Consider the following 18,220-nt stretch of genomic DNA (forward strand, 5'->3'; position numbering starts at 1 on the left):
GAGCAGAATGGCGGTCATATTGGAAGCAGAATGGCGGTCATATTGGTGCAGAATGGCGGTCATATTGGGTGTAGAATGGCAGTCATATTGGGTGCAGAATGGCGGTCATATTGGGTGCAGAATGGCGGTCATATTGGGTGTAGAATGGCGGTCATATTGGGTGCAGAATGGCGGTCATATAGGGTGCAGAATGGCGGTCATATTGGGTGCAGAATGGCGGTCATATTGGGTGTAGAATGGAGGTCATATTGGGTGCAGAATGGCGGTCATATTGGGTGCAGAATGGCAGTAATATTGGGTGCAGAATGGCAGTAATATTGGGTGCAGAATGGCAGTAATATTGGGTGCAGAATGGCGGTCATATTGGGTGTAGAATGGCGGTCATATTGGGTGCAGAATGGCGGTCATATTGGGTGCAGAATGGCGGTCATATTGGGTGCAGAATGGCGGTCATATTGGGTGTAGAATGGCGGTCATATTGGGTGTAGAATGGCGGTCATATTGGGTGTAGAATGGCGGTCATATTGGGTGCAGAATGGCGGTCATATTGGCTGCCGGCTGAGGATCCGGGATGACACGGATGCTATTTGGCTGCGTCACCCCCCCGTAGCCCCGGCCTTGGTGACTACTTACGCAGCATGTTGATGCGCAGGGCCAGCAGCCCTTCTTCCCAGTGGGGCCCCGGCGCAGTCTCCGGAGAACACAGGGGCCGGTCGCAGTTTAGGACCTTGAAATAGCAGTCGAGGATGTATCTGATCTCCACCCTCCGGCGGTCGGGGCTGCTGCTGTGCAGGATGTGGGTGATGGCGATGAGGCAGTCCAGTGCCAGCTGCAGCAGTCGCGGGTCCCTGTCCTCCTGCGCCGCGCACCAGCTCTGCAGGACCAGCATCAGGACGTCCACGGAGGCCGGGGTGATGAGGTGCAGCGCGTTCCACTGTAACGAGGCCACCAATCATTCCACGAGACACACACAAAAAAACACTTTACTGGGCACGCATCGTGATTTTACAGCGTTTTCACAGCCGCCGGTGCAAGCACCCGAATATGACGCGGGAGACATTTCTGTATTCTCTAGAACCCTCTCTAATAACGAGGGGGTTTCCTCAGCCGACATCTCCCCCCACGGGACAGTTTATTTCTGGCACCGGTGGGAATTTCACTGGTAAAATCACCACAAACTGTGATTAAAGGGGATTTCTACAGTTGTCAATCAACCAGTCATAAACTGGGGCTCGTTTAAGGGAGTGTCCCCTGTGGAAACCCCCAGTTACTATGGCAGACTAGGAGAACCTGTGATCACATCTGTCCTCGGGATATGAAGAATTAATGGAAGAACAAAGGTAGACCAATTAGGGCAGATCAGTATTAAGTAAAAGTGCAGCCATGACAGGGGACCCGCTATCTAATGGGACATCCGAAAATGGATTGTGAAAAGACCACATCCCCTTTAATGGGGCCTAGAGAAAAACATAGGTGTTGCCCATAACAACCAGCGTAGCTTTAATATTCAAAATCATGTTGCCAATGGCAACCAGTGTCCAGCTGTCATCTTCTCAACCACAGTCTGTAGCAACCAGAGCTCAGCGAATCTATGTCCTTAGCAACCAGAGTTCAGCGAATCTATGTCCTTAGCAACCAGAGTTCAGCGAATCTATGTCCTTAGCAACCAGAGCTCAGCGAATCTATGTCCATTTAACCAGAGTTCAGCGAATCTATGTCCATTTAACCAGAGTTCAGCTCTTATTATTTTATCACCTGCAGTGTTCTTGTCACCAAGATTGGAGTTTTTAACTTTTTTCAACCCCAACAAACATATTTTAGCAGACTTTTTCTGACCACCAATGTCCATAGCAACCAATCAGCGATCGGCTTTCATCTTTCTAATGCAAGTAAGAAAATGACGCTTGGGTTGCCAAGGACACCGAAGTCCAGAAACTGAGTGCTAAACCCTGACTGGTTGCTATGCATACCAAGGTCCAGAAACTGAGTGCTAAACCCTGACTGGTTGCTATGCATACCAAGGTCCAGAAACTGAGTGCTAAACCCTGACTGGTTGCTATGCATACCAAGGTCCAGAAACTGAGTGCTAAACCCTGACTGGTTGCTATGGACACTGAGGTCCAGAAACTGAGCGCTAAACCCTGACTGGTTGCTATGCATACCAAGGTCCAGAAACCGAGAGCTAAACCCCGACTGGTTGCTATGGACACTGAGGTCCAGAAACTGAGCGCTAAACTCTGACTGGTTGCTATGGATACTAAGGTCCAGAAACTGAGCGTTAAACCCTGACTAGTTGCTATTGACACCAAGTTCCAGAAACTCAGAGCTAAACCCCGACTGGTTGCTTTGGACTCAACAGATAAGGAAATGAAAGCTTCTAGCCTTAGAGGCCTACATTTTGTGCCATTGATACTGCCCCAACACACGATGGCGCCGCGGTACAGACAGGACAGCAGCGGCCCCAGGAGTTGTCCCACGAGTCTTCAGTAAACATGGCGGACTCACCTTAGAGCCGGTGATGATGGCTCCGAACAGATGGACCAGACGTAATTTGACCGAGTCAGGAAGATGATCTCCATTGTGAAAGGCGTCTACAAGAAATAATAAGCTTTACAAGCTACTGCTCTAAGTTATCAGCCACCCCAAACCTGTGAGGTTCTGACGCCATGCTGACCCTCCCCTTCCTCATTAGCGCTCTCTTCTGCCCCTTACCATGAAAGAAGCTGCAGAACTCTTGGGGCAGCGCGGCAGGGGAGAACTTATATTTGCTCTTTTCTTTTGCGCTCACAATTTCCCTAAGAAAAAAAAAACAGAGCACAATATAAAAATCACCGTCATCGGCAAATCTCTCCAGTGAGCAGCGGCGCTGCGCAGGACCCCGATCTGCACCCACCCGCCCTGCTGTCTCCTCCACGTCTGGTACGGATCGAAGAGGCATTCGCAGAGGTGCAGGGCGTAGACGGCGACGCTCTCAGTCAGCGAGCGCTGCGCTCGCAGCTCCTCTTCATGCACCGGACTCTTTAGCTGCAGAGAAGGAAAATAAAGCATCCTAATGACCCAGAATATTAAAAAGGCAAAAAACCAGATAAAATCTATAAAATGTGACATTTTTACCTTGATTGTAGATGCGGTTAATAGATGAATGACCTCGGAAACGAAAACCGGCGTCCGCTCCTTTTCCACATTCTCCAAATTCCTTTAAGAAGCCAGTGAAACAATATGGCGGCTAATGCAGATGACAGCCAAATTATAGCCGGAGGGGTCACTGTGATTTGGAGACACCCCACCCAAAAGACAGGTCCTCCCCTCCGCATCTGTGTGAGCCCCGTGTTAGTGACTTCTCTCCTGGACGCCATATTCCGGGCTGGTGACTGGGCCGCATTCACACAGGTCGGATGCACTGCAGATATTTCAGCACCCGGAATCTGATACAAAACCCACACTACGATCTGACGGCTCGTCTGCAGTGGATTCCTGGGCGCCTCGTAGGAGGGCGACATGGAGAACTCACCAACAGGCGGAGGTGCCACTGGACGCAGTCATGTGACTACTAAGCCCCGCCCACAATAGGAAAATGTCTAAAAAGTGACCGGGAGTGATGCATCATGGGATACGGTATTCGGACAAATTGCTCTCATGGGGACCCTTCATTTATAGAAGCCCCCTGCCCCATATTATCGGGGGCTGCAGGCCAGTGTGGAGCATGCACCACCCTGAATTTCACCCCTCTTCTATCCTGAAATCCTGCAGCCATGATGGAATTGGTTACCATGGTAACTGAAGGGTCCGGAGCTCTCACAGTGAGCAGAAGGAGGGGGGTTCGCAGGAAACCGCGGTCGCCCCCGCCGACGCCTCCTGTATCATTATACAGGCGGGCGAGATATTTATAACTGGGGTCCGCTCGCGCTGCGTACGCCCCAGGGAGACTAGGACCATCCTGGCAGAGCGGGCCATGATGGGAGAGACAGAGCGGACCGATGAGGCCTGAATGACCGCCCAGGGACCCCTGATCAGCAGGGACCCCTGATCAGCAGGGACCCCCGATCAGCAGGGACCCCCGATCAGCAGGGATCCCCCCGATCAGCAGGGATCCCCCCGATCAGCAGGAACCCCCCCCATCAGCAGGGACCCCGATCAGCAGGGCCCCCCCCTCATCAGCAGGGCCCCCCCCTCATCAGCAGGGCCCCCCCCTCATCAGCAGGGCCCCCCCCTCATCAGCAGGGCCCCCCCCTCATCAGCAGGGACCCCCCCTCATCAGCAGGGACCCCCCCCCCCCAATCAGCAGGGTGCTTCCTATACCATCGCCCCTGTACCTGCTGATGATGATGAAGAACTTGAGGAGGAGAAGCGCCTGGTTCAGGCTGACGTCAGAGCCAATATCCTCCGCACACACACCAAGCTGCTGGCTCAGGACCTTAAGAACATCTCTGGGTAACACCGGGATCTCCGACGAAGCGTCCTCCGGCCTGTAAGGAATAACACCAGCCTAATTACGTAACAGCATAATATAATGACTGCAGCTCTGGAGGTGACTGGAGGATAAGACACTATGTAACAGCAGAATAGTGAGTGCAGCTCTGGAGGTGACTGGAGGATAAGACGTAATGTAACAGCAGAATAGTGACCGCAGCTCTGGAGGTGAATGGAGGATAAGACGTGATGTAACAGCAGAATAGTGAGTGCAGCTCTGGAAGTGACTGGAGGATAAGATGTGATGTAACAGCAGAATAGTGAGAGCAGCTCTGGAGGTGACTGGAGGATAAGACATGATGTAACAGCAGAATAGTGACCGCAGCTCAGGAGGTGACTGGAGGATAAGACGTGATGTAAAAGTAGAATAGTGAGTGCAGCTCTGGAGGTGACTGGAGGATAAGACATGGCAGTCGCCCCACTTTCCTACCTTCTTGGCTCCAGCGTGTTCACAGTGATGATCTTCTCGAAGTTGGTGACAAAAGCTTCCAGCCATTGCTGCAGGTAATTCAGGTCTTTCTGCAAGAAGGAGGCACGAGATGTCAGAGGCAGCCCCCCATAAGTCAGGACCCCCGACTGCTGTGAGACCCCGATGTGGCGGCCCCCTCGGCTGCTGCACGATGTGCTGCCAGTTATAACTTATAATAACACAGGAGCCGCTGCACCGAGAGGCCGATGGCCAAAATCAGAGGCTCCCGGCCTCCGCAGAGAACTACATTAACCCTTTATGTTCATAGCATCCCCCAAAACAAAACCAAAAACTACAGATGTGAGGTAAGTTCTATCGATGATGCAAAGAGGAAACGCTGCCGAGAGCTCGCTGTTACTTCACTTCTGTGTCGCTTCCCATCCCGGTACATCGCGATTACAGAGCTGTCCTAATTTGCTGTCCTAATTTGCTGTCGTTAGTTTTGGTATTTCATCATTTTTCTTTTAAGATGTTAACTTCAGATTCAGGTGGCGGTGACGATCGCACACAGATCGCAGGGCTCAGCAGCGCGTTTCGCAATATTTAAAGGTGCACACGCGCCCGGTCCGGCAGCGTTATGTCTTTCCCATGCCATATTTCACCATAGCTGAGCAGATCTGCCGCTCAGGAATCTGGTAATGCTGGGTGTTGCCCTGCAGTGACAGCTGCGCTGATCCCCCCTGCAGTAACGACTGACCCGTGATCCGGAACGCCCCGTGATCCGCTGCAGCCTCAGCGCTTTTAAAAGGTCACAATTTTCTCCTCTAAGAATTTGTATTCATTGAATAAGCAGAAATCTCTGCAGCCGGCGGAGATCGTATATCTCGCTTCACGGCGCACACGCGGATCTCCTGAGGCGCCGCACACAACTACGTCCCAGGGGCGAGGCTCCGCACTGGTTCTCCTCTACCTGCACGAACCCTTTCTGACATTTTTCACATTTTGAAAGATTAGGGTGCCTTTAAGGCTTAAAGAGACCTACTGTATCTAAATTAAAGAACAGGTCACTTCAGACGTCATAACAACAACTGTCTCTCCAGAAAGACACAGATAGGAGAGCGGAAGAGAGAAGATGGGCAGACAAAAAAAAGCATTGCCCTTTAAGACAAATATAAGCAGTACCGCCCCTGCTGAAAATGCCCACCCCCGCTCAGGAAATAAAAAAAAATCTAGCTTCGCGTTTTCCTAGAGACACAGCCATCTAAAGACCGCCAGCTGATGTGGAAGTACATCTCCCACCATGCTGCAGGTCATCAGGGCATGCTGGGAGTTGTAGTTTTACAACAGCTAGAGGGCCACAGGTTGCGGCAACCTAGAGAGTAAACACCTGCTTAAAGGATGGAGGGCGAGAGCCCAAGACGCGGCTCCTCAGCGGTGCGCAGCCCAGAAGGAGGAAAACGTGGAGACATTGTCCTCACACATCAGCCAAAAAGACATCTGACGTTATCTGCCGGATCCGTCACCGCACGTCTGATCACAGCGGATCACTCACATAGTGGAGCTTGTTTTCCATTAGACAATCTGACGTGACATCACGCGGCTCCATTATCTGCAGGATCCGTCACCGCACGTCTGATCACAGTGGATCACTCACATAGTGGGGCTTGTTTTCCATTAGACAATCTGACGTGACATCACGCCGCTCCATTATCTGCCGGATCCGTCACCACACGTCTGATCACAGCGGATCACTCACATAGTGGGGCTTGTTTTCCATTAGACAATCTGACGTGACATCACGCGGCTCCGTTATCTGCTGGAATCTGTCACCGCACGTCTGATCACAGCGGATCACTCACATAGTGGGGCTTGTTTTCCATTAGACAATCTGACGTGACATCACGCGGCTCCATTATCTGCCGGATCCGTCACCACACGTCTGATCACAGTGGATCACTCACATAGTGGAGCTTGTTTTCCATTAGACAATCTGACGTGACATCACGCGGCTCCATTATCTGCCGGATCCGTCACCACACGTCTGATCACAGTGGATCACTCACATAGTGGAGCTTGTTTTCCATTAGACAATCTGACGTGACATCACGCGGCTCCATTATCTGCCGGATCCGTCACCACACGTCTGATCACAGTGGATCACTCACATAGTGGAGCTTGTTTTCCATTAGACAATCTGACGTGACATCACGCGGCTCCATTATCTGCCGGATCCGTCACCACACGTCTGATCACAGTGGATCACTCACATAGTGGGGCTTGTTTTCCATTAGACAATCTGACGTGACATCACGCAGCTCCATTATCTGCCGGATCCGTCACTGCACGTCTGATCACAGCGGATCACTCACATAGTGGTGCTTGTTTTCCATTAGACAATCTAACGTGACATCACGCGGCTCCGTTATCTGCCGGATCCGTCACAAGTCTGATCACAGCGGATCACTCACATAGTGGTGCTTGTTTTCCATTAGACAATCTGACGTGACATCACGCAGCTCCGTTATCTGCCGAATCCGTCACCACACGTCTGATCACAGCGGATCACTCACATAGTGGTGCTTGTTTTCCATTAGACAATCTGACGTGACATCTCGCAGCTCCATTATCTGCCGGATCCGTCACCGCACGTCTGATCACAGCGGATCACTCACATAGTGGGGCTTGTTTTCCATTAGACAATCTGACGTGACATCACGCAGCTCCGTTATCTGCCGAATCCGTCACCACACGTCTGATCACAGCGGATCACTCACATAGTGGTGCTTGTTTTCCATTAGACAATCTGACGTGACATCACGCGGCTCCATTATCTGCCGGATCCGTCACCGCACGTCTGAGCACAGTGGATCACTCACATAGTGGGGCTTGCTTTCCATTAGAGAATCTGACGTGACATCACGCGGCTCCATTATCTGCCGGATCCGTCACCGCACGTCTGATCACAGTGGATCACTCACATAGTGGGGTTTGTTTTCCATTAGACAATCTGACGTGACATCATGCAGCTCCGTTATCTGCTGGGATCTGTCACTGCACGTCTGATCACAGCAGATCACTCACATAGTGGGGCTTGTTTTCCATTAGACAATCTGACGTGACATCATGCAGCTCCGTTATCTGCTGGGATCTGTCACCGCACGTCTGAGCACAGCGGATCACTCACATAGTGGGAGTTCGTTTCCATTAGACAATCTTAAGAAACGTTTTACAAGTGAAGCAAAAGGAAGACTCCATGGAGAGAAAAAACAAATGCTAAAAAAATAAACAAAGAACTAGAATGAGAATAAACATCATCTCATCACTGAATATAAAGCCGCGTCGCTCCGCACAGGGTCCGGCCATGTTCACACCGAGGGACAGAACGCAGCATTATTTGTATCTGCGCCATGTGAACGCGTCCTTCACGTACGAGGAAGACGATGTTCTATCCGCACTGCAACATTCACAGGAATAATGACCCGAGATCTCAGGCTCCGCAGCAGGCTCCTCACACCGGCAGGCTCCTCACACCGGCAGGCTCCTCACACCGGCAGGCTCCTCACACCGGCAGGCTCCTCACACCGGCAGGCTCCTCACACCGGCAGGCTCCTCACACCGGCAGGCTCCTCACACCGGCAGGCTCACTTTTTTTTGGCACATTTGTTCCATGCGTTTTTCAAGAGAAAAAAAGACACGGAACCAGCAAAGGCAGAGAGGTTTCGGGGGTCTCCTGCAGGCGCTGTGCGGACCTTCCTGGCGGGTGTGAACCATCACTCCATCTTTACAGCTCTGCAGCATCACGTTTATCAGTTTTTAACCCAAATGAAAACATAAAAAACACAAAAAAGTAAAAACCACGTAAAAATGCATCACAAACTATTCCTTGTAGCTATTTCCTGCTAACATTTTATAGTGCAGAAAAATCTGCTGCCAATGAACAACATGTGCACAAAGCCTTAGGAGGCATTAGATCCCAGAAGTGCCACAGCGTCGCTCACTTTATGATCCAGTTCTTCACCATTTTCAGGATCTCCGCTAATGAGAACAGTAGTTTCCACGGAGCACCAGGAACCCTGCACAGATGGAATCCTGCTCCTGATACATTGTATCCCCTGACTCCATCTACACTGGATACATTTGTATCCTCAGCTGTGTAACAAGTGATCTCAGTCACTGACAGCAAGCAGAGATGGCCGCCCTCCCTCCCCGAAACCTCACCCCCAGGCACCGCGACATCATGTTTACCCGGCTGTGACCAGATTATCGCCTGTATGTAACCGCAGCCTCCGCCGGCCGTGGGAAAAACCAACGTTACACCCAGCGGCTCCGCACGAAGAAGAGCAGAGGACTCCGGTTCATCGAAATTGGGGAATTGCACTTTTAGCACTTTCCAGCCATAATCCCATTAACTATAGAGGAGAACAGCAAAGAAGACATTGACCCAACTGGGGGAGAAATGTGCGCGGGTTATTATGACAGGGCGGCACAAGTTGTCAGCAATTAGTTGTCAGACTTCTAATGCTATTATATTTCCCTTCGGTTGTCAGGAACAATGAAACAGAACAGAATGCACATAACGGTGTATATATAAAGACCAATTATCACTGATCTGCTACACGGAAAGGAGGGACATTGAGTAACCATACGTCAGTGGTGGACTATCCCTTTAAGATGGCCATATTTGTCAGCCACAGTAGTAACGGAGCTATAGACTGGATTCAAGAGAGAAAAACCAGAGCGAAAAACTAATCACACAACACTTTATCCAAAGTGAAAGGACGACGGCAGCCATTACTGGGAATATCCCACTATCCACAGGACCCAGTCAGTTACCTGCTCATGTCGTAGCGTCATCACCCAGTCACAGGGCGCCATTACTGGGAATATCCCACAATACACAGGATCCAGTCAGTTACCTGCTGAGGTCGCAGCGTCATCACCCAGTCACAGGGCGCCATTACTGGGAATATCCCACTATCCACAGGATCCAGTCAGTTACCTGCTCAGGTCGTAGCACCATCACCCAGTCACAGGACGCCATTACTGGGAATATCCCACTATCCACAGGATCCAGTCAGTTACCTGCTCAGGTCGCAGCGTCGTCACCCAGTCACAGGACGCCATTACTGGGAATATCCCACTATCCACAGGATCCAGTCAGTTACCTGCTCAGGTCGTAGCGTCATCACCCAGTCACAGGGCGCCATTACTGGGAATATCCCACTATCCACAGGATCCAGTCAGTTACCTGCTCAGGTCGTAGCGTCGTCACCCAGTCACAGGACGCCATTACTGGGAATATCCCACTATCCACAGGATCCAGTCAGTTACCTGCTCAGGTCGTAGCGTCATCACCCAGTCACAGGGCGCCATTACTGGGAATATCCCACTATCCACAGGATCCAGTCAGTTACCTGCTCAGGTCGCAGCGTCGTCACCCAGTCACAGGACGCCATTACTGGGAATATCCCACTATCCACAGGACCCAGTCAGTTACCTGCTCAGGTCGTAGCGTCGTCACCCAGTCACAGGGCGCCATTACTGGGAATATCCCACTATCCACAGGATCCAGTCAGTTACCTGCTCAGGTCGCAGCGTCGTCACCCAGTCACAGGACGCCATTACTGGGAATATCCCACTATCCACAGGACCCAGTCAGTTACCTGCTCAGGTCGTAGCGTCGTCACCCAGTCACAGGGCGCCATTACTGGGAATATCCCACTATCCACAGGATCCAGTCAGTTACCTGCTCAGGTCGTAGCGTCGTCACCCAGTCACAGGGCGCCATTACTGGGAATATCCCACTATCCACAGGATCCAGTCAGTTACCTGCTGAGGTCGCAGCGTCATCACCCAGTCACAGGGCGCCATTACTGGGAATATCCCACTATCCACAGGATCCAGTCAGTTACCTGCTCAGGTCGTAGCACCATCACCCAGTCACAGGACGCCATTACTGGGAATATCCCACTATCCACAGGATCCAGTCAGTTACCTGCTCAGGTCGCAGCGTCGTCACCCAGTCACAGGACGCCATTACTGGGAATATCCCACTATCCACAGGATCCAGTCAGTTACCTGCTCAGGTCGTAGCGTCATCACCCAGTCACAGGGCGCCATTACTGGGAATATCCCACTATCCACAGGATCCAGTCAGTTACCTGCTCAGGTCGTAGCGTCGTCACCCAGTCACAGGACGCCATTACTGGGAATATCCCACTATCCACAGGATCCAGTCAGTTACCTGCTCAGGTCGTAGCGTCATCACCCAGTCACAGGGCGCCATTACTGGGAATATCCCACTATCCACAGGATCCAGTCAGTTACCTGCTCAGGTCGCAGCGTCGTCACCCAGTCACAGGACGCCATTACTGGGAATATCCCACTATCCACAGGACCCAGTCAGTTACCTGCTCAGGTCGTAGCGTCGTCACCCAGTCACAGGGCGCCATTACTGGGAATATCCCACTATCCACAGGATCCAGTCAGTTACCTGCTCAGGTCGCAGCGTCGTCACCCAGTCACAGGACGCCATTACTGGGAATATCCCACTATCCACAGGACCCAGTCAGTTACCTGCTCAGGTCGTAGCGTCGTCACCCAGTCACAGGGCGCCATTACTGGGAATATCCCACTATCCACAGGATCCAGTCAGTTACCTGCTCAGGTCGCAGCGTCGTCACCCAGTCACAGGACGCCATTACTGGGAATATCCCACTATCCACAGGATCCAGTCAGTTACCTGCTCAGGTCGTAGCGTCGTCACCCAGTCACAGGACGCCATTACTGGGAATATCCCACTATCCACAGGATCCAGTCAGTTACCTGCTCAGGTCGTAGCGTCGTCACCCAGTCACAGGACGCCATTACTGGGAATATCCCACTATCCACAGGATCCAGTCAGTTACCTGCTCAGGTCGTAGCGTCATCACCCAGTCACAGGGCGCCATTACTGGGAATATCCCACTATCCACAGGATCCAGTCAGTTACCTGCTCAGGTCGTAGCGTCGTCACCCAGTCACAGGGCGCCATTACTGGGAATATCCCACTATCCACAGGATCCAGTCAGTTACCTGCTCAGGTCGCAGCGTCGTCACCCAGTCACAGGACGCCATTACTGGGAATATCCCACTATCCACAGGATCCAGTCAGTTACCTGCTCAGGTCGTAGCGTCGTCACCCAGTCACAGGACGCCATTACTGGGAATATCCCACTATCCACAGGATCCAGTCAGTTACCTGCTCAGGTCGTAGCGTCGTCACCCAGTCACAGGACGCCATTACTGGGAATATCCCACTATCCACAGGATCCAGTCAGTTACCTGCTCAGGTCGCAGCGTCATCACCCAGTCACAGGGCGCCATTACTGGGAATATCCCGCTATCCACAGGATCCAGTCAGTTACCTGCTCAGGTCGCAGCGTCATCACCCAGTCACAGGGCGCCATTACTGGGAATATCCCACTATCCACAGGATCCAGTCAGTTACCTGCTCAGGTCGCAGCGTCATCACCCAGTCACAGGACGCCATTACTGGGAATATCCCACTATCCATCCCACTATCCACAGGATCCAGTCAGTTACCTGCTCAGGTCGCAGCGTCGTCACCCAGTCACAGGACGCCATTACTGGGAATATCCCACTATCCACAGGACCCAGTCAGTTACCTGCTCAGGTCGTAGCGTCGTCACCCAGTCACAGGGCGCCATTACTGGGAATATCCCACTATCCACAGGACCCAGTCAGTTACCTGCTCAGGTCGTAGCGTCGTCACCCAGTCACAGGACGCCATTACTGGGAATATCCCACTATCCACAGGACCCAGTCAGTTACCTGCTCAGGTCGTAGCGTCGTCACCCAGTCACAGGGCGCCATTACTGGGAATATCCCGCTATCCACAGGATCCAGTCAGTTACCTGCTCAGGTCGTAGCGTCGTCACCCAGTCACAGGACGCCATTACTGGGAATATCCCACTATCCACAGGATCCAGTCAGTTACCTGCTCAGGTCGTAGCGTCGTCACCCAGTCACAGGACGCCATTACTGGGAATATCCCACTATCCACAGGATCCAGTCAGTTACCTGCTCAGGTCGTAGCGTCATCACCCAGTCACAGGGCGCCATTACTGGGAATATCCCACTATCCACAGGATCCAGTCAGTTACCTGCTCAGGTCGTAGCGTCGTCACCCAGTCACAGGGCGCCATTACTGGGAATATCCCACTATCCACAGGATCCAGTCAGTTACCTGCTCAGGTCGCAGCGTCGTCACCCAGTCACAGGACGCCATTACTGGGAATATCCCACTATCCACAGGATCCAGTCAGTTACCTGCTCAGGTCGTAGCGTCGTCACCCAGTCACAGGACGCCATTACTGGGAATATCCCACTATCCACAGGATCCAGTCAGTTACCTGCTCAGGTCGTAGCGTCGTCACCCAGTCACAGGACGCCATTACTGGGAATATCCCACTATCCACAGGATCCAGTCAGTTACTTGCTCAGGTCGCAGCGTCATCACCCAGTCACAGGGCGCCATTACTGGGAATATCCCGCTATCCACAGGATCCAGTCAGTTACCTGCTCAGGTCGCAGCGTCATCACCCAGTCACAGGGCGCCATTACTGGGAATATCCCACTATCCACAGGATCCAGTCAGTTACCTGCTCAGGTCGCAGCGTCATAACCCAGTCACAGGACGCCATTACTGGGAATATCCCACTATCCATCCCACTATCCACAGGATCCAGTCAGTTACCTGCTCAGGTCGTAGCGTCGTCACCCAGTCACAGGGCACCATTACTGGGAATATCCCACTATCCACAGGATCCAGTCAGTTACCTGCTCAGGTCGCAGCGTCATCTCCCAGTCACAGGACGCCATTACTGGGAATATCCCACTATCCACAGGATCCAGTCAGTTACCTGCTCAGGTCGCAGCGTCGTCACCCAGTCACAGGGCGCCATTACTGGGAATATCCCACTATCCACAGGATCCAGTCAGTTACCTGCTCAGGTCGCAGCGTCATCACCCAGTCACAGGACGCCATTACTGGGAATATCCCGCTATCCACAGGATCCAGTCAGTTACCTGCTCAGGTCGCAGCGTCATCACCCAGTCACAGGGCGCCATTACTGGGAATATCCCACTATCCACAGGATCCAGTCAGTTACCTGCTCAGGTCGCAGCGTCATCACCCAGTCACAGGACGCCATTACTGGGAATATCCCACTATCCACAGGATCCAGTCAGTTACCTGCTCAGGTCGCAGCGTCATCACCCAGTCACAGGACGCCATTACTGGGAATATCCCGCTATCCACAGGATCCAGTCAGTTACCTGCTCAGGTCGCAGCGTCATCACCCAGTCACAGGGCGCCATTACTGGGAATATCCCGCTATCCACAGGATCCAGTCAGTTACCTGCTCAGGTCGCAGCGTCATCACCCAGTCACAGGGCGCCATTACTGGGAATATCCCACTATCCACAGGATCCAGTCAGTTACCTGCTCAGGTCGCAGCGTCATCACCCAGTCACAGGGCGCCATTACTGGGAATATCCCGCTATCCACAGGATCCAGTCAGTTACCTGCTCAGGTCGCAGCGTCATCACCCAGTCACAGGACGCCATTACTGGGAATATCCCACTATCCACAGGATCCAGTCAGTTACCTGCTCAGGTCGCAGCGTCATCACCCAGTCACAGGGCGCCATTACTGGGAATATCCCGCTATCCACAGGATCCAGTCAGTTACCTGCTCAGGTCGCAGCGTCATCACCCAGTCACAGGACGCCATTACTGGGAATATCCCGCTATCCACAGGATCCAGTCAGTTACCTGCTCAGGTCGCAGCGTCATCACCCAGTCACAGGGCGCCATTACTGGGAATATCCCGCTATCCACAGGATCCAGTCAGTTACCTGCTCAGGTCGCAGCGTCATCACCCAGTCACAGGGCGCCATTACTGGGAATATCCCACTATCCACAGGACCCAGTCAGTTACCTGCTCAGGTCACAGCGTCATCACCCAGTCACAGGGCGCCATTACTGGGAATATCCCGCTATCCACAGGATCCAGTCAGTTACCTGCTCAGGTCGCAGCGTCATCACCCAGTCACAGGACGCCATTACTGGGAATATCCCACTATCCACAGTATCCAGTCAGTTACCTGCTCAGGTCGCAGCGTCATCACCCAGTCACAGGGCGCCATTACTGGGAATATCCCACTATACACAGGATCCAGTCAGTTACCTGCTCAGGTCGCAGCGTCATCACCCAGTCACAGGGCGCCATTACTGGGAATATCCCACTATCCACAGGATCCAGTCAGTTACCTGCTCAGGTCGCAGCGTCATCACCCAGTCACAGGACGCCATTACTGGGAATATCCCGCTATCCACAGGATCCAGTCAGTTACCTGCTCAGGTCGCAGCGTCATCACCCAGTCACAGGACGCCATTACTGGGAATATCCCACTATCCACAGGATCCAGTCAGTTACCTGCTCAGGTCGTAGCGTGATCACCCAGTCACAGGGCGCCATTACTGGGAATATCCCGCTATCCACAGGATCCAGTCAGTTACCTGCTCAGGTCGTAGCGTCGTCACCCAGTCACAGGGCGCCATTACTGGGAATATCCCACTATCCACAGGATCCAGTCAGTTACCTGCTCAGGTCGTAGCGTCGTCACCCAGTCACAGGACGCCATTACTGGGAATATCCCGCTATCCACAGGATCCAGTCAGTTACCTGCTCAGGTCGTAGCGTCATCACCCAGTCACAGGGCGCCATTACTGGGAATATCCCACTATACACAGGATCCAGTCAGTTACCTGCTCAGGTCGCAGCGTCATCACCCAGTCACAGGACGCCATTACTGGGAATATCCCACTATCCACAGGATCCAGTCAGTTACCTGCTCAGGTCGCAGCGTCATCACCCAGTCACAGGACGCCATTACTGGGAATATCCCACTATCCACAGGATCCAGTCAGTTACCTGCTCAGGTCGCAGCGTCATCACCCAGTCACAGGACGCCATTACTGGGAATATCCCACTATCCACAGGATCCAGTCAGTTACCTGCTCAGGTCGCAGCGTCGTCACCCAGTCACAGGGCGCCATTACTGGGAATATCCCGCTATCCACAGGATCCAGCCAGTTACCTGCTCAGGTCGCAGCGTCATCACCCAGTCACAGGGCGCCATTACTGGGAATATCCCACTATCCACAGGATCCAGTCAGTTACCTGCTCAGGTCGCAGCGTCGTCACCCAGTCACAGGGCGCCATTACTGGGAATATCCCGCTATCCACAGGATCCAGTCAGTTACCTGCTCAGGTCGCAGCGTCATCACCCAGTCACAGGGCGCCATTACTGGGAATATCCCGCTATCCACAGGATCCAGTCAGTTACCTGCTCAGGTCGCAGCGTCATCACCCAGTCACAGGGCGCCATTACTGGGAATATCCCGCTATCCACAGGATCCAGTCAGTTACCTGCTCAGGTCGCAGCGTCATCACCCAGTCACAGGACGCCATTACTGGGAATATCCCACTATCCACAGGATCCAGTCAGTTACCTGCTCAGGTCGCAGCGTCATCACCCAGTCACAGGACGCCATTACTGGGAATATCCCACTATCCACAGGATCCAGTCAGTTACCTGCTCAGGTCGTAGCATCATCACCCAGTCACAGGGCGCCATTACTGGGAATATCCCACTATCCACAGGATCCAGTCAGTTACCTGCTCAGGTCGCAGCGTCATCACCCAGTCACAGGGCGCCATTACTGGGAATATCCCACTATCCACAGGATCCAGTCAGTTACCTGCTCAGGTCGTAGCATCATCACCCAGTCACAGGGCGCCATTACTGGGAATATCCCACTATCCACAGGATCCAGTCAGTTACCTGCTCAGGTCGCAGCGTCATCACCCAGTCACAGGGCGCCATTACTGGGAATATCCCACTACACACAGGATCCAGTCAGTTACCTGCTCAGGTCGTAGCGTCATCACCCAGTCACAGGGCGCCATTACTGGGAATATCCCACTATACACAGGATCCAGTCAGTTACCTGCTCAGGTCGCAGCGTCGTCACCCAGTCACAGGGCGCCATTACTGGGAATATCCCACAATACACAGGATCCAGTCAGTTACCTGCTCAGGTCGCAGCGTCGTCACCCAGTCACAGGGCGCCATTACTGGGAATATCCCGCTATCCACAGGATCCAGTCAGTTACCTGCTCAGGTCGCAGCGTCGTCACCCAATCACAGGACGCCATTACTGGGAATATCCCACTATGCACAGGATCCAGTCAGTTACCTGCTCAGGTCGCAGCGTCATCACCCAGTCACAGGGCGCCATTACTGGGAATATCCCACAATACACAGGATCCAGTCAGTTACCTGCTCAGGTCGCAGCGTCGTCACCCAGTCACAGGGTGCCATTACTGGGAATATCCCGCTATCCACAGGATCCAGTCAGTTACCTGCTCAGGTCGCAGCGTCATCACCCAGTCACAGGACGCCATTACTGGGAATATCCCACTATCCACAGGATCCAGTCAGTTACCTGCTCAGGTCGCAGCGTCATCACCCAGTCACAGGGCGCCATTACTGGGAATATCCCGCAATCCACAGGATCCAGTCAGTTACCTGCTCAGGTCGTAGCGTCGTCACCCAGTCACAGGGCGCCATTACTGGGAATATCCCACTATCCACAGGATCCAGTCAGTTACCTGCTCAGGTCGCAGCGTCATCACCCAGTCACAGGGCGCCATTACTGGGAATATCCCGCTATCCACAGGATCCAGTCAGTTACCTGCTCAGGTCGTAGCGTCGTCACCCAGTCACAGGACGCCATTACTGGGAATATCCCACTATCCACAGGATCCAGTCAGTTACCTGCTCAGGTCGTAGCACCATCACCCAGTCACAGGGCGCCATTACTGGGAATATCCCACTATACACAGGATCCAGTCAGTTACCTGCTCAGGTCGTAGCACCATCACCCAGTCACAGGGCGCCATTACTGGGAATATCCCACTATACACAGGATCCAGTCAGTTACCTGCTCAGGTCGCAGCGTCATCACCCAGTCACAGGGCGCCATTACTGGGAATATCCCACTATCCACAGGATCCAGTCAGTTACCTGCTCAGGTCGTAGCACCATCACCCAGTCACAGGGCGCCATTACTGGGAATATCCCACTATCCACAGGATCCAGTCAGTTACCTGCTCATGTCGCAGCGTCATCACCCAGTCACAGGACGCCATTACTGGGAATATCCCACTGTCCACAGGATCCAGTCAGTTACCTGCTCAGGTCGTAGCGT

The 18,220-nt window shown here is 52.9% G+C and overlaps 1 protein-coding gene across 3 annotated transcripts in view; it reads right to left on the reverse strand.

Annotated features, from left to right (window-relative positions):
* NBEAL2 (neurobeachin like 2) overlaps positions 1-18,220 on the reverse strand; it is a 149,219-nt gene that overhangs the window by 60,989 nt on the left and 70,010 nt on the right. For all 3 annotated transcript variants that reach the window (XM_077267882.1, XM_077267881.1, XM_077267880.1), the window contains exons 2-8: positions 4,901-4,989; positions 4,314-4,466; positions 3,115-3,196; positions 2,894-3,024; positions 2,713-2,795; positions 2,506-2,591; positions 634-934 (exon numbers count right to left, since the gene is read on the reverse strand). In XM_077267882.1, the coding sequence (XP_077123997.1) occupies positions 634-934; positions 2,506-2,591; positions 2,713-2,795; positions 2,894-3,024; positions 3,115-3,196; positions 4,314-4,466; positions 4,901-4,989 (925 nt within the window). The remainder of the gene's footprint in view (positions 1-633; positions 935-2,505; positions 2,592-2,712; positions 2,796-2,893; positions 3,025-3,114; positions 3,197-4,313; positions 4,467-4,900; positions 4,990-18,220) is intronic.

This window comes from Ranitomeya variabilis, chromosome 6, assembly GCF_051348905.1.
Source record: "Ranitomeya variabilis isolate aRanVar5 chromosome 6, aRanVar5.hap1, whole genome shotgun sequence".
NCBI classification, from domain to species: domain Eukaryota; kingdom Metazoa; phylum Chordata; class Amphibia; order Anura; family Dendrobatidae; genus Ranitomeya; species Ranitomeya variabilis.